This window comes from Anser anser (genome assembly GCF_964211835.1).
Source record: "Anser anser genome assembly, chromosome: 5".
Taxonomy (NCBI): domain Eukaryota; kingdom Metazoa; phylum Chordata; class Aves; order Anseriformes; family Anatidae; genus Anser; species Anser anser.
The window spans coordinates 13,212,393-13,232,986 of NC_139725.1; the positions used below are offsets into that span (position 1 = coordinate 13,212,393).

Sequence of the window (20,594 nt, forward strand, 5' to 3'; positions counted from 1 at the left end):
CATGAACATAAACACTTCATCTTGCTGCGCTCTTTATGAGCAACGAGAACATCCTATTAGGTATTCACAGAATGTAAATGTCAGAGGCTCATAACTGTCAAATCAACCCAATTTATTTCTGAACACTCCAAGGCTTTGCTTCTTTCAGTGACAGCTTTTGCCCAAGCCACTGACAAGAAAAGTCATAATGTTTTAATCATGAAGTCTATTTTTTCCCTATACAGTGGTATGGGAAATCATTTTAATATAAAACTTATTGAATAATTATTACTAGCCTGTGGGGAAAATGCAATCACATAAAATCCCAACATGAAAAGGAGAAATTTTAGACAGTCACATCTGACTGAAAATAAAGAATGAGAAGTAAAACTGCTGTGTTCATGGGTCTGTATGCATACATTGCTTTGTGTTTCTCCTTCTTGCAAAAACATGCAGGGAACTTCTGCATCCATTGTGGAGATGTTGCTTAGATTGTTACTTAAACATGGTACTTAGTCTTTGCTTAATTCCTTATTTTCATATTTAACTATGTATGCACTGTGAAAAGTTTAAAGCCTGTGAAGATGTTTGGAGGTTGTGCAGTGGAAAGTAACCTGCAGAAAGTAAATGCTTTTGAGAGAGATACCTGACAGAAAGCTCTATCTGAGCTGTGGCGTACAGATGGCAGGAAGAAAAGATTCCCCAAGGAAAGTTTGATAGAAAAAGGGAAGAGGAGAAGACAGAAAAGGGCCTGTGAAACCCATTAGCGCGTGTGTTCTTTCCAGATAAACTTTGGCTTACCTGATGGTAAAGTAAGAAGTTAATGCCTTACATTTTCTACATGGTCTCTCCTTTTCACTCACTGGGTGCTGCCCTGTATCTGCAGGTAACGTATGCCCGCAGTTCTTGCAGTCCAGAGACAGTCTGATGCAGCTAACTCCTGGATTGATGATAATTTACACTGCAGTGAACTGCAGTGGCCCAGGACCTACACGTGGTAGTTTTTTGTTAAATCTGATGAGAAACAAAGAAAACAACCTCTGAGCAAATGATATGGTGTGGTACCCTCATAAATCATTTTGGGTCGGTCAAGTACACAATTTTTTCTGGACAGGAACATAGTAGCATGATAGGGAAGTCTAACCTGGAGATGTAGTTCTGAAGAAGGTAACTGGCATACACTTTTAATGTTCAGAAATCTGTTTGTCAGCATACAAATGCATATACGTGCTATCCAGCCTTCTAGTAGGTGTTTTTTTGGTGACTGTCATCACTATCTTCTCTTTATTCTTTGTTAAGGGAAAGCAAACCCACATGCAGAAGTTTTTTTAGTGCAATGTTTCAAGATCTATATGGTTATAAAAAGCAGTTTCAGCGGCATTTGTTCTGTTGCATTGTTCTTGCCAGCTTTTGAAGACGAGATATTTAACAGGTATTAAAATACATGGCTAGAAAACAAGGTCGGGTCATATTTGAAGCCAGTCACCTGTGTAAATTAGTGTTGCCCAGTATCGGCTCAATTTTGAATCAGATACTCTGGTTTATTCTTTTTTCTGTCTGTCTCTGTATCTGAAGCTTCTCTGTTATTTGCCCTCTCTCTGTCTTTCTTCCAGTAAGATGTCTTTCCTAATCTCAGACAGTATTGCCTACACTAAAGCTGAATTTACTCTAAAACTGAATGGAGTATTTAATTTGTACTTGAGCCCTGACATACTTTAAGATTGTCCTGACCTTTGCCATCTGATCATGGTTCTGTATAACCTATGCAAGAGCCATGTCTGGTGCTTCCTCTTATCGTATGTCTCTTTCTTTATCAGGGGCTGTTTTTCTCTTTTTGCAGATTAGTGGATACCTCAATTTGCTAGCCAACACCATTGATAACTTCACACATGGCCTGGCAGTAGCAGCCAGCTTCCTGGTTAGCAGAAAGGTAAGGTTTCTGTCACCAGCTGTATACTGAAGTGGAGATGTCTGTTCCCAAGTGTGATGCAACATGCAAAAAAACCAAAGATATGAGGAGTTCCCTCCTATTTTCTGGAAGTTTCTGAGAAAATGGAGACTATATTGAAAAGTAATCCTGTCTTGACCCTCTGATTCCAAGTTTCTTCAAACCTGAGACCTCAGTTTGCCCCATCTGCTGGCATTTTGGGAAGGGTTAGCTCATCTGCGCTTTTAATAAGAACCTTAACTTGGAGAAAGGGGCCATGATGTAATCCTGCAAGTCTCATTCTCAGATCTAGGGGACCGTTTCTTAACCACCTTCTTTCCTCTGCTGTAGGTTGGGTTTTTAACCACAATGGCCATTCTCCTGCATGAAATCCCACATGAGGTGAGAGGGCTTTGTATCTTGTGGGGGGTTTCAAGGGTGCTTTATTGTGTGAATGAGAAGAGCTGAGTCCAGTTATGTTTTCTTGTCCCTTTGATAGCGCCCTGAGAGTTTGGAAATCTGGAAAGTTAAAAACAGTCCTGAAGCACTTGTCTTGTTAAGGGTGGCCTCTGAGAATGTTCGTTAACTGTCGGCTCTTGATTTTCATAGGTTGGGGACTTTGCAATCCTACTTCGGGCTGGGTTTGACCGCTGGAGTGCAGCCAAGATGCAGCTATCCACAGCTCTCGGGGGGATTCTAGGAGCCTGCTTTGCAATATGCGCTCAGTCACCAAAAGGAGCAGGTAAGGCTCCCTGGAACTTCAGTAGGAATGTGAGGAGTCCATGATCCTCACGTGTATATCTTCTCTCCCATGGATTTGTCTCAGGACTAATGAAAGCTTTCTGTGCTTGTGCAGGGGAAACAGTAGCCTGGATCCTCCCTTTCACTTCTGGAGGATTTCTGTATATTGCTTTGGTGAACGTTGTGCCTGATCTCCTGGAGGAAAAGAACCCTTGGTAAGTGCTCCCTCCTGTTGTGCTGCAGCCCTTCTTACTGCCTGGGAGCAGGGCTGTGACAGTTCCCCATGCCTGTTCTGGGGGCACATGAATGCCAGCTTTCCAAATCCCATTAACAAGGCTGATGTGCTAGCTATTGAGTTTATGGGACCACAAAGACCCTTTAAAACATGAAAACCTTCAACTGGGTCAGTCTCAAAGATTGTGCTAGTGCAGTATGAAGCCCAAGCAGCTAGAGCAGGTTGCTCAGAAACATGTCCAGTAAGGTGACCCTTTCCACAGTCTTGTCTTCTCAGCTCTTGTACCTAGTGGCTTAGGGACTGTCTGAACCAGGGCCCCATACAGGCTTTTGTGTCTGATAACCGCACATGAACATATCTTTCATACGCTTCTCTCATCTCTTTTTGACCCTATCCATTACTCTGGGCCTCCTGCAATCTCCCATAGTTTGACTGCACTGCACGAAATGATGCTTTATATTATTTATTTTTTAGCATCTTGCTTAATAATTTTGTTTAGATGTCACTGTGTTGCTGTGCGAGTAGAAAATAAGTTTCTTTCTGTCACTGCATTTCATAGTTTCACTGTATCCCACCTCAGTCGATCATCCCTTCTCTACACAGCTATTTATATTCTGGTATACATATATATAGCCTTCCCCATTTGTATTATTCTAGTTTCACGGAGCCTGACTGAGGCTCTGGCAGGTCCAGATCCAGTTGTATCACAGTAAAGGTCCTCTCAGATCTGCTGGCAGAGCTGCCCCTGAATGTTCCCACATATTTCAGTTGTATTGACAGGTTAACTTCTGTAGTTTAAATGAGAGACTTTCACTCACCTAGTTCATTTTCACTGAAACAAATCAGGAAGTGCTCAAAAAAAAAACAAAAACCAGCTCCACAGTTACATCTGAGGAGGCAGGAACATTTGGTAGCAAAACGGTAATGACCAGCTGGGAGCTTGCTTTTGGGTCGATAATCTCTTGTGCTGGCCCAGCTGTTTGCAGAGTATACAGAGGTAGCAGGTATATAGTCACTTTTACCACCGTCTTAGATTTATGCTTGATTAAAGACTGGCAAAATTAATCAGCTTTTTTTTAAATTGTGGCTATTTATTAGTTGAATGAGGTTCCTAATCCATCTTTGAACATGCTGCTGAAGTGCTGGTTCTCTTGTGAGTAAAAGGGCAGGAATATGCAGTTGGGTAGTTGCACAGCAGAATCAGCTTAAATTGTTTTTGAAACCTTAAGTTGAGCCTTGCAGCTGAGTGGAACAAATGCACGTCAGTTTATAGACAGCATCTTTGTCTGGGGTGCTGGGAACAAGTCTTCTCAGCTGTGTAATGGTGTCATACAACTGCTGTTTTCCTCGTGATAGATTTGGAGGGGCAAAGAAAAAAACAGTCATGAGCCTGTACATTGCTGCCTGTTGGCATTGGTCTACACCCCTCCTAATTTTGCTGTTTCTTTCCCAGGAACTCCCTGCAGCAAGTTCTGCTCCTGTGTACAGGCATTACAGTCATGGTGCTACTCTCATTCACAACTGACTGACCTCTGCGCTGACTTCATGATGCCTCCCAGAGCCACTGCAGTGACTCTGAGCTGTTACAAAGCAATAAGGAACACTAATGTTATTTCCTATGTGTGTGCGTGCAGATCTGGCTGCTAGTGTGAGAAGCAGGTGAGAAAGAGGTCTGGGTGTGCAGGACTTCGTTCCCTGGCTCTCCTATCCCTGTTCTGCTAAAATCCCACACATCAGGGCTTCTATTTTTTTATGGAGCAAAAGATACAGTGAGCAGAAATGAACTGAACAACTGCTCCACCGAGAATGGACAACGTTTTATTTGGTTCATTCTGATGGAACTGTACCTCCCAAGCTCTTGTGTGAACACAACAGAGGCGATCCCTGTAGCTGATGAAGAACTTTTCTCCCACTCTGAGGGCCGGAGACAGAACAGGGATGGCAAAGCAACAGTAAAGCAACAGCTTTAGCCAGAACTCCCTATCCACGAGGAGTTACGGTGCTATGAGAACCTGCATTGTAGATAGAGGGGAAAGGCTCCTTTCCAACTTATCTCTGGCGTTTCATTGACATCACTTGTTCCTAAAGGTAGTATTAGCCTTGGCAGTTCACTTCTTTGGTCTGTTTAGTATTTACTTATGTTGAAATCGAGCCAAGAACTTGGGGCACTTTTGGATAGGTCACTACAATTAAATGGCTCAGCTTGGAGATTACTTGCCTCAGCCCTTACCACTCCAACAGTCAGCACAGCCTGTTTTTTTAATCTGAAAAATGATGAGTAAATGATTCTTCTTTTGCCAGACTATCAGCTCATCTACACGTGAAAGGAAAGCCACGTGTAGATATTTCTGACCTTTCTCTCCTCATAACCATCAGCTGAACATGGCCGAGCCTGCTCTTGAGACCCAATTCACCCACCATCTGCCCACAAGTTTCCAAGCCCTCTTGAGGAGGAAGGATTAGCATGTCAGCCCTGCCTGGCACGTTACAGCAGTCCTAGACTGCCATGGCTCAGGTCAGTTTGGGCAGTGGTTGGACACCATTCAGTACAGCCTGGTCAGCAGCATATAACCCCATGTTAGCTTTTCCTCTGTTCAACGTGGTATGTTTAAGGGCATGCTATAACCAAAGCTATAGATGGTAGCTTATTTCTGGCCGCCTTACCTCATGGTGGAGTTAGTCTGTTGGGGATGAATGGATAAGCAATAATACTGGGATTCCTTAAAGGAAGGGGCACAGCAGCGGGGAGGTGAGGGTGAAATGGGAAAGGTGAAACTGATGGTTAAAAGATTAAAAAAAAAAATGGGTCTGGAAAAGTTGTGTGCGTAGTAAGGAGAGGAAAGGGTGGCATTAAGCATGCTTTAAGAGTTTTCTGTTGTACGATATTTGGGGTAACATTTTTGGCAATTTTATGCCAATAAAAATGAATGACATTTCTAGCACTTTGCCCAGACGAGCAAAGCAGACAGGGCTGACCAAGCCCTCATTCCACAGGGATGTTTTAGTGCCACAGAGACGTGCGCAATTGCTAGATCATCCATTCTGCAGAGCTTATCCTCGCTTTGCTTAAATCTGTTTAAAAGCTGGTCTAATTGAACTAGCAGAATCATTGGATACAAAACAGGTGCCACGATGTGAATTGCACCAATTCAGTTTTGTTTTTAAAGAGCTTTTCTAAATGAGCACAGCTCTCCAGTCTGCACAAAGCCTTATCAAGAGGGCTTGTCCCTAGAGGGGGTAATTTGGGTCGGAGCAGTGATGCAGGTATGCGGCCCGCAGCAGAGGCATTTACTTTCCTAAGAGATTCTTGAACTGTAGACACAGTTCTTTTCTTATGACAGCTCCTGTCCTACTTTTCAGGGAGAGTTGGAGAGCTCATGCTTGCAGCTTTCTCTGCCCAGGAACTGCTGTCTAATTTTTTTTCGTCTTTCCTTACCCCAGGCTCACACAGTAAGTAGTTTCACAGTGAGGGAGGCTTAGTGCCTTTTTTTTTTTCTTAGGGGAGGGGGAGTGTTTTGGAAAACAAAGTTGCTTTCCTTTGTCAGCTTCTCCCTCTGTCATTCAGTTGTCAGAAAGTCTGAACTTAGCATCCACTTTGCTGGAAGATTAGTATGATTAGCCTGCAGGGACTGGGGGAATATATTAGCCTCCCTAGTTCTGGCTTTGTTGTTCCCCCCCACTCCCTGGGGACTAAAGCTAGCTGGACCCTGTAGTAGGGCTCTGGAGGATGATTTTGTAGAGAAAGAGGTGCCTGCCATTTCCCAAGATGTCTTTCTCAAAATGAGGCTGGTATTTAAGTTGAAGCATTGCCAGGTGAGTGCCCATGAGTTGGTGTTGTTGCATCAGCACTGACTCTTGCCAAGACTAAACTACAGTCAGGATTTTGTGCTCAGCGTTCAGGAATGTGAAGTGGATGACACTGAAGAAAGAATTTCTCAGTTGTTTTTCTTGGCTGATACCACAGGCGCAGAGAGTCTGCGGTTCTTGGGAAGATACCCTGTAGAAGGTATCCACGGGGCTTACAGGAGGGGCTGGCTTTCCACTACATGCAATGTCAGCCCTGGGGCTGAGGATGCAGAGCGTTGGGAGGAAATGGAGCATCACTCCACCACATTTGTCACTTTTGGAAATGCAGAGAGACTAGTATTTTCTAAGCTCTATTTTTTCAGCTACTCTTATGCATTTTCCCACTTCATCTGTATTGGTCTGCTCTGCATGGAGACAATAGAGATGAAATAAATGGTTTTTCATTGTGGGTTTGCGTTTTTTTGTTGTTGTTGTTGAAATTGCTACTTTTCATTGAACTAAAATTACACATTCAATTCAAATTTCATTGAATTACAGAACAATGTCTCTGGGTTAGTCTAGAGAATTCAAGAGTCTGACCCTCTTCTCTACTCCTCTGACTTTCGCAAGTGTAAGAAAAATTTCTAACCCAGTTTGCTGTACCTGCTGCCATGGCACTGTAGGCCAGGAATGCTGTGTTCTGATCAAAATTCTTGGTTGCCAGTCTGCATTCCCTGAAAAGTATTGCCAGGTGAGTTACTCCTAGTTGAGCAGAGAGCTTGCATGGTAACTGACTATCCAGAGTTTTGCAAACATACTTTGTAATTAGTGATACTTTTTTTCATGTAAAAACACAAAGCCTGTCTGGTAGTTATGCTCCTCAACACTTACAGCTAAGCTGGTTACCTGACATATGGGACAAAGGCATCAGATGTCATATATAGGAGGAGCCCAGAAGGGAGTAAAGGGATTTTCTTTACCCTTCAAAAACACGGGTTCAAAGCAGGTCTTAACACACTCTTCAGCTTAAAGATTTTCAGGCTATAAATGCTGAATAGTAGTAAATGACTCTTGGTTCTTACAGAAGACTTCTTTAGGAAGAAGGAAGAAGATAACCCTAGAGCAGGAAGAATGTAGACAGGTAGGTGATCAAGGGCATGATTTGATGGTACAGGGGCTTGGGCAGCAATGTAGCTTTTGTTATTTCTGTCCCCAGCTTCACCTTCTCTTTGTTTGTGTCTGTGGGGCTGTGCTCTGGGCCTCCCTCCCCCAACCCTTTTTTCTTGAAAGTAATGTAAGTCAGCTGCCTCGTTCAGTGGCTCTTGCATGATTGCAGCAGGGCAGAGGGGAACAACACCTGGAACTGTTTAAGGGTGATGCTCTTGCCAGAGCCAGTCTTCTGAAACTGTAGCCTGAGGAACTGATGTGGAGAGTAGGGGGAAATAATAGGATGGCAGATTTAGGAGACATGAATATTCTCATCTTTCCACAAGGGAGCTGTCATAATTGAAGGATCTTGTGTTATGTAGAGCAGCGATTGTTTGAAAATTATTTTTCATTCTTGATGTGGAAGACTTGTAATCTAGCTGGTATGCGTAAGAAAATTCTTTCAGCAGCAGCCCTGTCAGTTGCTTTCAATTTGTCTGCCTTCAAGGCACGAATGTGCAGCTGCGTGGATGGTAATCCCATCTGTCCAGTACACACTGCTGAAGAGAGAAGCGTGCTGAAATGTGGCAAAAGCAAGCTTTATGCATGGTTGCTGTGCGTTCCCACCAGGCATGGTTCTCCGGGGAGAAAAGCAGTGTCTGTCCTGAGCAGGGCCCCTGGGAGCTGGGCTGCGGGGGACAATTAGGGTGTGGGAGGGCCAGAGGTGGGGGCAGGACCAAAATCTCCTACAGGTGGACAGTTGCTGTAGGCAGGCAATTTAAGGTATTTACATCAAGGTCAAGGATGTCAGAAAAGGGGACGTTAAATTTTAATTTTGACTTGCTGTAGCTGAAGGCCAGCTTTTAAGAGGTGATGCCCCTAAAATCTGGCTTTGGGGACAAACAGCTGCAGCTGGAGGAGCGAGTCCCCCAGACCGGGCAGGACCCAAAGTTCCCTTGGTGCCCTTGGCAGCGCTGCATTTAACCCAGGGCTTGGATTTCGCCTGCTTCTCCTCGTGTAACACAGAGCGACCCGTTCAGCTCTCGAACCCTTATGTCTCACTACGTGCTAACGGAGGGCTGAGGAAAACAGAGCCCTCGGAACACCCCCGCCCCTCCCGGGGGGCTGGGGGCCGTGTGGCGGCCAGCCTGAGGCGAGGAGCGGCCCCGCCCCGCCCCGCCCCGCCCCCTCTCCTCACCTGGCGGCAGCAGCGCGCGGCCGGGCCGCGACCGTTACCCCGCGCGCGCAGCCCCGCGCGTCGTGAGGCGAGCGGCGCCGTGAGGCGAGCGGCGTCGGGCCGGGCCCGGGGGGCGCTGGGGGCCGCCCCGGGAGCCGAGCCCAGCCCAGCGGCGCGGAGCGGGGTCCGCCGGCCCCGATTCCCTTCCGGGGGCGTCGCGGCGGGCGGAGGCCCCCAGGCGGGCCGCAGGGAAGCGCCCGCCCCCGCCGCCCGCGGCGCGGTAAGATGGCGGCCGCGGCTCAGGCGCTGAGCGGCTGCGGGCTGCTGCTGGCCGCCGCCGCCCTGGCGCTGCTGGCCGTCGCCATCGGCACCGACTCCTGGTACGAGACGGACGCGCGGCGGCACCGCGAGCGCTGCCGCGGCTTCGGCCACAAGCGCAGCGACCCGCCCGGCTCCATGTCGGCGCCCAGCTCGCACCTGCCGCTCCGCGCCCGGCCCCCGCGGGCCCTGCTGCCCGGGCGGCCCCCGGCCCCCGCCCCGGCCGCCGCCGCCGCCGCCGCGCTGGACTCGCACTGCGGCCGCCGCTTCAACTCCACCGTGTCGGGGCTCTGGAGGCGCTGCCACCGCGCGGGCTACGAGCCGGACAGCGAGGAGCTCATACGGAAAGGTGAGGGGAGCGGGGGCGGCCCCGGGCCCGCTGCTGTCCGTGGTGCTGAGCGCGGCTGCCGCGGTGCGGAGGGCCCGGCGGCAGGGCACGCGACGCCCCTGCGTGTCCCTGGCCCGCTCCCGGGGTCCCGTTTCCCCATCCCTGGCTGCCTCCGATGCCGCAGCGCCGGGCGGGACCCGGTCCTGCGAGAGCCCCTTCCGTGGCCTGGCACTCGGGCAGGGTGCTGGTGGGCGCAGAGAAACGTGCGGTGCTGTGTGTAGCTCTGTTATGTGTGTAGCAAGGAGATGGGGACCTGTTGTTCCTGCTCTAGCGTGGGGGGCTTCACGCTGCTGCAGTGGATGGCCAGACCTTCACGGTGACTGACGTGTGTCTGGCTGTGTCCCCCAGGGCTCCAGGTGCGACAGGAGAGAAAGCTGTGGATCTGATGCCATCGTGGCGCAGTACAAAGCCCAGTAGTTTGTGGAGTATGGATAAAATTCCTGGATTGGGTAGCACAAATAATGTAGCGGGCTGACCCACCAAGTCAAAATAAATGGCATATAAAACAAGCTTAGGATAAAAAATACTGTGCATGATTAATGATAAATAACAGAACTTAATGTTCCAGAAGGTACATACTAGCACAGGGAGAGTAGGAGTTGGGAGAAGTGCTTCCATTGAGGCACAAAATGGAAATGCTATCTTAAGAAAGCAGGAGCAGTTCTTCAGTGAGGCTTCCAACTGTGACGCCAATCCCGCACAGCGGAGGATGGATAGACTGGCACTGCGAGGCTGAGCTCGTCATTGTCCGTTCTTTCCAATGCACAGCAGTGACTCTTACTTTTAGAAACTCTAGTGCTATGCGATTACCTTCTTCCTCTATTTAATCTCCTACCATCCATTTTATGCATTTTCATTTTTATTTCCACATTGATCTCATTTCACTAAAAGGCAGCTCATTAATTTCATTCTATTAATTGTCCCTATGATGTAAAATGTTTATTTGTTTTTCTGCTTCACAGCAAACTGAATGCTTTCAGCTTCTACTGAGATTAGCAAAGGGTGGGGGAAGGGATGGGAATACTACTTTGGCCCTCAATACTTCTGTTTTTGAGGGATTTTGTCAACACTACTGCTGTCGGGTGCAGAGGCCAGAGTCCATGTTCTGCATGCATGAGGGCGTTACAGGGTGGTCAGTGATCTTCCTTAGGGCCCGATGTGTTAAATTGGAGGGAGTCTGAACACCAAAGGTTTTCCTTCTACTTTCTTTTTTCCTTCAGCTGTTCTAATAAAGGACATTGCCTTTCCCTGCAAACCTTGCTCCCCTTGTATTCTCTGCCTGCGTTGCTGCTGTACAGATTTAGGTATCATCTTATAGAGGGAAAATTATTAATAATAGTTCTTGTAGAGTCAGGTCTTTAAATAGATATGACTCTCATCTTATCCCCTCCCCTGACCTGCTTTTCTAGCAGCCTTTCCTTGTTCTCACTGTGTCTATCTTTTTTCTGACAGCTATGATTAAGCAGCCTTTTCCAGCCGATGGTCAGGTGTGGCTGTTGCTGTGCTGTTCTTTCAAGAACGCTACTAGATGCCTTCCAAAGAGAAGCAAACGGGCTTTTTTTCCTAGTGTGAGCTGAAGCTCACTACTGTGCTCCTCTGAGTGTCCTACTTTCTCTTCAATTAGCAGTAAGTTTTCAGCTGTCTCTTTGGTGATGCGTGATACCTTCTTCTGTTCTCGATAGTCCCGAGAGTAGAGATTTTTATAGGCTTTAGTGACAGAGGAGTAATTTTTGTGCAAGTCCAGTGGTATTTTGATTAAGGTTTCTATTCTTCATTTTCTAGCACCTCTGGAGTAAGGTTTATTTTCTTTCTGGGTTTCTCTTGAGCGCTGAATAAATTACTTAAATCCATAAGTGTCCTTTTCTGTTTAGATAATCCCATAGATTTCTGGTCTAGTCCTTATCTATTGCTATTAATGCAAATTAAGTTATGTGGAAACTTCAATACTTGAGCATTTTAGCTGGTGATGCATATACATGGATATGTTTACATATGTAATATATATATTTGCCTTATACGCTTAAAAGGAAAAGGCAGGAGTCAAAAAACACAGAGCAAAACCAAGAGTTGGGAAAAGTTTAAGTGTAAGAGGGAAATAATGTGTGGGTGTTTCCTTAAAAAGCGAAATTGCTATTTTGGATCTATGGAAAAATAGACAGTTTTACTTTAAAAATACCATTAAGAAGGTTAAAAAAATGGATAAACAAAAAGGGGAAAATGGAGATTAGCAATTAGTACAAGATAGCAGCCAAAGAACTGAACCACGTGGTGGGTAAACTGAGAGGGTCTCTGTGCGTAGGGGGAGTCTCTGTGAGTATGAGAACTTGAGCAGTGTGCTTCATCGAATAATGCCTGGGCTAAGTGGTTTCCACACTGGAGACTGCAACAAAATCATTTTGCATGGAGAACTCGTGGCGAGGTCCTGCAGGGACTTATTATACGCTATTTAGTGGTCTTGTCTATTAATACGAGAAATATATTGTTTGCAAGGTGGTGACTGTAGAAAATGATTAATTAGGAAAGATCAGTTCCAACAGGTTGCTTTGGATAACGTGGTAGGTTCCTTCGAACAACATGCATTTGTACACGAGTAAGTTGAAAAGAATGAAAACCAAAAAAAGATTCATCACTGTTCATAAACTGTTCTTTTTATTGCTTTTCAAGCTTGTTCTGAAAAGACTCAGGGACGGGATTGGTGGGTCTTGCACGTGCTGGATAGAAATGACTTGTTAGTACCACGACCTAGCTGAGAAGGTGAGAACCAGCGGATGCTTAAGCAGGGGAACGCTGAGTTTGTGGCAGGAGGGAGGCCCTTAAAAGAAAACCGCTCTGTCCCAGTGTCTGTATTCCCGGTGCTTTCCAGCTGATGAGAAAATGGAAGAGTTACAGGAGTGACTGTGAGCTCCACAGAGCTTGTGTTAGAGCGGGATATTTAGTGAACTCAAGCTGTTTGGTAGTGGCCATTGGTAAGTACGATCTATTAGTAACTATGGTTGTTAAGAGCTATATTTTTTAAAAAGAAAGTTGATTTACCAGATCTAGAGGGCTTTGGGCAGCGGTGTGGACAAAGTGATCCCAGAGCTGTGAGGTTCTCTGCAGTCGTGGGGAAAAATGGCCGGAATAGGCCAGGGGGCTGCAGAGGCCACTTAGTGCTGGGGCAGGAGAGAGGGGAGGGCCAGAGCTGGTGCTGGGAGCTCAGCGGTAGCTGCCCCTAGCCTCACCCATGGTGAGGAGAGGGCCCTCCATCTCCCCCTCGTAGCACTGGCACACGCATTTCAAAGGCAGAGAGAGCTGGAGACTAAACTGAGAAAAAATCAGGGTGCAGAGCCCAGGACTACAAACTGAATGTGCTACAGTGGGCCTGGATCTCCCTTTCCAGGCATCTGGTAGCCAAGGGACAAGGGGCCTGTGCTCTGCCTCGGTTTCTGGGGTCCAGAAATTCTTCATAGCCAACATCTTCCAGTCTTGCCCAGCCTCAGCGCTCAGCTGGGGAAAAAGAACGCATCCAGGGACACAGAGGTGTGGTGCCCCAAGGGCAGTGAGAGGTCACAGGAGGGAAACCTGTCTGCAGCTGCAGCCCTGAGGGAAAAGGATGCGAGGACAAGGTGTGAGAAACAGCGTTGGTGTGGGAGGCTACAGTCGTGTGGGTTGGCCATGAACGTGTCAATGTGACACTGCCAGATGCACTTCGCTGCTTCTCATGTTTATTTTTTAATCAAGAAAATTGCACATGCAGTGCAACTTTCATAATGTTCTGTTAATGCCCCTAAGAACTGCTAGGATCAGGCTGCCCGCGTAACCTTTTACTTGTACATACACATTATGATAATTGAATCTCTCAAGCGCATGTCCCCTTCTGTCCTGCATTCTCAAATTATTTGTGTGCCAAAACCAACAGCACTCCCTTAATTTTTGTCCTCCTTGTTCACCACACTACTCTGTTCTATTCAAGCCTTTGCCTGAAGGCAAACTTTTTAATTTTGGCAGGCTTTTTTATGCTGCTTTTCTGAGTGTTACAAACAAAAGCAAAATGACTTTGCTGGCAGGTTTCTGAAATGGAGGACGGGATGCGCTCCCTGTTTTATAGCCTATGATTTAAGCTGTATAAGGACTTAAGACAAAGGACTAATTAGGGTACCTTTGGAATGCATTTGATTTTGTAGTTACTTTGTGGTTTTCTTTTTTTCGTGAGCACTTAGAGAACAAGGTGTTACACTGCTAAATGCAGCCCCATGAAGTACCTGTGTATATCTGAGTGCGTGGTTTCTCTGCTAATCAGATTTAGACCTGATCAGACTGGATGCATGAACTTGTCACTGCAGGTGCAAATTCTGGCTACTGAGGCTTGCCTTGGTGCATGCAACAATTCTGTGAGAGAAAGTGGGTCACACTCAGCTGTGAGATCACCCTCACCACTTACCTGATCCTCTTGACTCTTGCCTACGTATTTCGGCTTTTTTTATCACATGGAAAAGGGACCTACAGTGAGCGGCCACCCTTGTTTTGCTTGCGGCTCACACCAGAGCAGGTCCATCCCACACTCAGAAGAGTGGGGATCTTAGAGGAAGGATGGCTTATGGTGGCGTAATCAGAGGCTGTCACCAGGCCTGTGGATTAGGGGTCAGAGCTGAGCTTAGTGGGCACCATAAGCCCTGGAATTCTCCATCTCCTGCGCTCTTCACTTTGCAACCGTGCTGTTTTAATACAGGCTTACGTGCTGCCTACATAAAGTCAGCACTTTGAATTCTGGAGAAGAATGGATTAGGAGGAGGAAAGTTTTTAAACCAGAAGCAGAATGAACAGCTATTTGAAAATGTCTGAACAACCAGATTTGTATAAGAAGGTGGAGAGGTTTTACTTTATTCTATACGTAAACTGCTGTAGCAATGCAGAGCAAAGGCGTTCTCAGGCAGCCCTACAGACCCGTCCCAAAACACCCGCCAGGTGGGTGCCCTGCTCGGCAGGGAGAGGCACATGGCGGCAGGTCGGGCAGCTGCCCCGTGGCTCGGGAGGCAGCGGGGAGCGCAGCCGAGGACGGGAGCCCTCTTACAGCGCTTTGCTGCTTTTTGTGGAAATCTAGTTTGGGGCTTTTCCCTCTGTGGGGCACGTGCTTTGCATGTCTGTTTGTTCCACTTCAGTAAGAAATGTCACTATTTTATTAACATGAGGAACTTCAGATCACCTCCCCCTCCCTGGCGCGGTCGCTGGAGTTGGCTGGGTCTTGTGTGCACTCCTCCCGGCCTTGTGAAGTGGGGACTTCCTCCTTGCAGGAACCTGTCAGCGCCGGCCCAGGGAGTGCTGTTAGAGAACAAAGTAAGGCTTGCCATTGCTACAGGAGCAGCTCAAAGCTCATTTCTTCTCCTGGGTTTTCTTTCATCTTTTGCGAAGCTGGTCACTGGGTCTGCAGCTCTCTGCTAGTGTTCACCAGCTTAATTAGCTCACTGGCCAGCTGATTGTTTCCGAGTGGTTCTTCTGCCCCAGCATTCATGTACCAGTAATGACCCTGTAGCCATTGTTTCAGGGGAACTTTTTGTGCTATTTAGCTCTGTTACCTTTCTGACTGGTCTCTCCCTCCCCACCATCCCCGTTTATTTCCTCTTTTTTCTAAACTAAAAATTCCCTTCAAGAAGAGCATGTATGTAGGTTCACGTTTGCATCAGGGATACACTTTACTTTAAGCTGTAGTGGAAACCAGCCTGCAGGGGTACTATTGTCCATCAAAAATAAAGCAAAGAGCAAATGACTACTGGAATAAATTTAAACTTTTCTCCCTTTCAATTCACTTTTTAGCATTCATTCAAAATTTTCAAAAAGCGATTGAAATCTGTACTCTTAAGAAACAAACCAGTCCTGTTGGTATTCTGACATGTTCTCGTCTCCTCAGCCATCCCAAAGAGGTTGTACCAGTTCCTCTAGGGGTCTTCTGGATCCATTTTTGGTGACTGTCATTGCTGTTTACCTTCAGGCTTTTCCTCCTGCAGCCTGCCTGGGTTAGCAGGGTTCCCCCTTAGCCAGTGTTTCCTTATAGCAAGGCTCCCTCCACTCCTAATCCCAAAGTCCTGAAGTAAACGGTTCTTTTTTGATATTTGCTCTGGTACTGAACTAAGACTTCCCTTGTGTAAGCTCTGCTGGGCCAGCCAACTCAGCAGCAAGTGCAAGGCACGGGGATTTTGCTGTGTTTCACACTGGTGTTCCCTTACAGGAGTTATTCAGCGCTGCACTGCCGTGAAGTACCACTACACCTCCAGCTCTCTGCCTCGCAACTTACCCATCAACATCACCAACACCATCCGGCAGGACGAGTGGCACGCTCTCCGTAAGTAACCCAAAGTGATGCCCATGACTGTTTGGATTACTTAATGCTTTAATGTAATGCCAAGTGAGGGCTTCAAATCAGAGACCCTTCACGGGTCTCTAAGTATAAATACCTATTTATTAGTGAGTATGGGAAAGCAGCTGGCAGTGTAAGTGGAAGGGGAGATAAGATTTGGAGGGGCTTATACAAGTGCAATGGGAATACAGAAAGGCGTGCTGCAAGGTATAACTCTATTCTGGATCTGGGGATGGACAGTTTCTAGCTGGCTTGCAGCAAAGGTGCTGTGTCACCATCTAGTCTGTGCAGAGCTCGGTGCATTTTCTGTGTGCACACTAGCGACCTGGTGCAGCTCCCTGGCAACCAGCGCTTTTAGGGAACATCTCCGTTTGTCCTGTCGCTGGCTCCCAGCCCACAAGCTGCCTCGTGCCTCAGTCCTTCCTTCCCACGCAGCTGACTGACCTGTAGCCTGTTGCTGACAATGATTTAATCGGGCTCTTCTGCTCCTGCTTCTCCCCGTACTTGTTTGGTCCCATTGCCTCGCATAATGCTTCATAGCCGCAGTCACGTGAGCCACAGTGCTGAGGAAATCCAGCTACAGACTGAACCCCGGGGAGGCAAGACCACTGCTTGTGTTGTGGATGATGAGATGCTGTTCGTATCATGGTTGTCTAAGCATTTTATTTTTGGAGTTTGTTACTGTAGTTGTTCCCTTCATACTGTATTGATATTCTGTCTGCTTGTCTTCCCACTATTCCTGTCTTTACCTCATGGTGCCTGCCTTCCTGTGCTACTCCTTTACTTCTCTTCAGCGTCCCCTTCCTTCTTTGGTTTCTGTTTTCAGCACTCGCAAAGAAACGCACGCACACAAGCCTTTGCGGTACTGACATTTACAAACCATTGCAGAATTCATGATGTGCCCCTTCTGGCCAACGCTGAGGAGCGTTTGGCCAGTATTGCTCTTGGTCAGCGAAAGAGTGCTCTCTAGTTGTAGCGCCCAGCAGAAGGGAGGCCATCTGGGTGCCGATAGATGATTTGCACATTGCACTGAAACTTTCGCAAGGAAGCTACGGGAGGAGGAGCACATGGGTGCAAGTACAAGCTTTAGCAACAGCAAGTTTAAATCTGTCCAGACTCTTCTCCCTGCCATCGTGTCTGTGTGACGTCATCTTCATTTCTTCTTTCTGGCTTTTCTGCTTTCTCTCCTCAGATCTGCGGAGGATGACAGCTGGCTTCATTGGCATGGCAGTCTCCATCATCCTGTTCGGGTGGATCATCGGCGTGCTGGGCTGCTGCAAACAGCAGGAGCTGATGCAGTACGTGGCCGGGCTGCTCTTCCTGATGGGAGGTGAGAGCCTTTCGTGTGTGTTCTGTTCCTGCCGCCACCAGTCAGCACAGCTGGCTGGGGAGGTGCTCTTAAAGTCAAGTCAGCCCCGCAGCAAACCCAAAGCAATTCCTTAGTGCAGCAAGCCATGGGCACAGCACAGGGCTGCCGCGTCTGGCACCAGGCAGGACCTGTGCTTGCAGGTGCCTGGGTGGGTAGCCCTGGCTGTGCGGGCACACAAGCCTCCTGCTCTGGAGCATGGTGTGTAGCCACAGGGACTGTGAGCACAGGCCTCTTGCCTGCCCTGACTGCGTGCAGCCTGCTGCTCCTGTCAGGCAGCTCAGCTCATCATTTTCGCTAGGGAATCTTAAAGAAAATAATCAATGTACAGCACCTTTCTGCTGATCAAAGATGCTTACGTTTCTGCCCTCAAAAACTAGGCCAGTGTTTCTTTACTTGCAAGGGGCATAGTAGCAACAAATGCACCAAAACGGTGAGCTACAGAGATGCTGCAAGGCTGACTCTTAAAAATAGAAGCAATAAACTGGAACCTTTTAAGTAGATGCATGTTTTTTTCTTAATGGAAAGGCAGAGGTGCTACCATTCAGCTGCTTGGTGTGAGTTGATTAGCTCAATTAGTGTAGATGTGATTGTGCTAAATTCTACCCTGTCTCAATTGTATCTGTTTTTTTGAAGCTACAGCTAATCTTTGAGTTGTGAGCTCTGACCTAAAAGGATAGATGACCTAAAAGGATTAGATAGTTAAATTGGAAGGGGAATGTGTCACAATTTTTCCTGAAGCATTTCACTTTGATTGTATAGTCAATGTTTTCCCAGCGAACAATGACTGTTGCTGCCTGCATACTCATCCCTCTGCTGCAGGGCCTTGCACTGGACTGACTCATGCTAAAAATGTTCTTTGGCTTTTTTTTTTTTTTTTTTTTTTTTTAGCTAGGAGAATATTGGTTATTTGGGAAGTAAGGTATCTTATAATGCTACATATTTTGTAATTCTTCTTCCTCTGTTTTCTAAGAAGTGACTGGCAGGAGAAAAAGTGTAATGCCTGTTTCTTAAAAACTTACACCTTTGAAAATACCTAGGGGGAAAAGACAACAAACAGCATAATTAACCTGAGAGCACTGTAGAACCCTCTTGCTTTTCTCCCGCAGGTACGTGTTGTATCATCTCACTCTGCACATGCGTAGCCGGGATCAATTTTGAGTTATCTCGCTATCCTCGCTACGTCTATGGGCTGCCAGAGGACATCAGTCATGGCTATGGCTGGTCCATGTTCTGTGCCTGGGGAGGCCTGGGCCTCACCCTGCTGGCTGGGTTCCTCTGCACACTGGCCCCGTCACTCAACACTTCGCGGGCATCTGTACAAAAACCCAGACAAGAAAACGGGGCCGTGTGACCTCGGAGGGCGTGAGGAGAGACTCTCGGATGCGCAGCCTGGGCAGAGCTGTGGGTTAACACCGGAAGAGGTGGCACATCAGCGCGTGGGGAGCAGCGCCATAGCGGTGGGAAGTACCAGCCTGTGGGACGCTGCTACAGACGCGTCGTGGACACAGACATTGCAAGTAACTCCAGGTTTGAATTATTGCTGATTTGCTCATTGATGGTTTAAAGGGGGACAGTTCTTTTGTTTTGTTTTTCTTCTGTTTACAAGGGATTAAGTCCAAGGCTGTGTCTTCTTTTGTGCTGTTTTTTGAACTGTACCTCCATGGTCCTGTTATTGTCCAGTTGTAAGGGATGTTTACGCACCAACTCTATTGCTGCAGGTCTGTGTAATTCAGACCCAAATTAGGGAAGGAGCTATGTGAGGTTGGCTTGAACACTTTTGCAACAAACTTGTCTAGTGTTGGCTCAGGCCATCATTTCCCAAAAGAACCTTGATCTAAGCCGAGGTTTAGGCCAAAGAATTAGCCCATCATTAGTATTAATTCATCCAAAGCAGAAATCTGTGCTATTTTATGCTGTAGTATCAGCTATTTAATCACCACTAAAGCTGTTTCCAAAAGGAGCCTGCTGTAAATGAACAGCAAGCCTCTGAAAATTTCTTACTGGCTTTAGGCGAGGAGGGGAAGGTTTTCCTCAGCTTCTTACACAGGTAAGGTTACTCATTTGTCTAACATCCCCTTGCTTAATTGGGAGATGTATGCAACATGCAGCTTGTAACTATTCCGCTAGAGGCCAGGGTACATTTCTGAAAGTAAGTCGTAGTTTGAGCTGCTGGGATCAACTTTCACACCACCCAAATAACTTGTGGGTGCAACTCCTGTTCTGTGAAAGGAGATGAGTAATTTTCCCCGAGCTCGAATAGCAGTACTGCTGAAATAGCAGAATGTACAGCCCCCTCCAATATTCACGTCCAAAGGAACTGCAGTGTATTTTCCTCAGGAACACGTGGCTTCTGCTCACTTCACCACCCACCCACCCCTTTATAATGTCAAATGCCCCCTGAGCACAGCACAGCAAGAACATGCATGCTCCACTGGAACAAGCTCCCTCTAAAATGGACCTTGGAACCAGTGCAAGTACTAGGGCTAACTCAGGAACATCAGCCAAAGTACTTTGGGGTGCGTTTTTCTTTCATTCACCTATTCTTTCTTCCTTTACATCCCTGCCCCTCTATCAAGTGTCCAAAAACTGCACAGATAAAGATGAGATGGCCAGCATTTGGAGATGTTTACATTGTATTTCAAATACAATACAGTGGCATGTAAGATACTTAATGCTAAAGTCAGTGTATTTATGAAAAGTGTAATTTTTAAATGGAAGTTTTAATTCTCAACTGGCATTAAAAGTACTGAAAGACTTGCTCAGTGGATGTAATTGTGAATTCTTTGCTACTAATTACCAGACTGACTCATCAGAAAGCTCACGTATGTATGGTGTTAAAGATTCCAGAGCTAAGTTTAAATGCTATAGCTACAACATCACTCAAGCGCGAATCCTGTTCACCTCTCCCCTGCAAGATGAGTGTTTCTTGAAAAGAATTCTAAGACCCTAACAGAGTTGTACTCTGTTCCCTGGCTGCACAGGTAAGAAGGGGGGATGCTGTCTGAGCCGCAGATATCCAAGTACACTTACTGCAGTAAGTACAACAGTACCTCTTGGTCCTCATTCTGAAGTAGCAGAGCAGGATTTAATCCAGTCCTAGCAGGAGGAGGCTCCAAAGGCAGCACGACGGGCACCGAGGACAGATAGGTCTCCCCTTCTCTTTTGTAGACATAGAACCACTAAGCAAGGGCGACAGC

The 20,594-nt window shown here is 46.9% G+C and overlaps 2 protein-coding genes across 8 annotated transcripts in view; both read left to right on the plus strand.

Annotated features, from left to right (window-relative positions):
• SLC39A13 (solute carrier family 39 member 13) overlaps nt 1-7,138 on the plus strand; it is a 54,514-nt gene extending 47,376 nt beyond the window's left edge. For all 7 annotated transcript variants that reach the window (XM_083840504.1, XM_083840508.1, XM_083840505.1 and 4 more), the window contains 5 exons: nt 1,820-1,909; nt 2,258-2,308; nt 2,516-2,648; nt 2,763-2,862; nt 4,336-7,138. In XM_083840504.1, the coding sequence (XP_083696630.1) occupies nt 1,820-1,909; nt 2,258-2,308; nt 2,516-2,648; nt 2,763-2,862; nt 4,336-4,411 (450 nt within the window). In that variant the 3' untranslated portion in view covers nt 4,412-7,138. The remainder of the gene's footprint in view (nt 1-1,819; nt 1,910-2,257; nt 2,309-2,515; nt 2,649-2,762; nt 2,863-4,335) is intronic.
• A 1,932-nt stretch (nt 7,139-9,070) lies between these two features.
• LOC310901228 (transmembrane protein 178B-like) lies at nt 9,071-20,154 on the plus strand. The gene is made up of 4 exons (XM_083840513.1): nt 9,071-9,658; nt 15,900-16,013; nt 17,221-17,358; nt 18,504-20,154. Exons 1-4 carry the CDS (start codon nt 9,277-9,279, stop codon nt 18,746-18,748), a joined length of 879 nt encoding a protein of 292 aa, XP_083696639.1. The 5' UTR covers nt 9,071-9,276; the 3' UTR covers nt 18,749-20,154.
• Nucleotides 20,155-20,594: the final 440 nt, after the last annotated feature.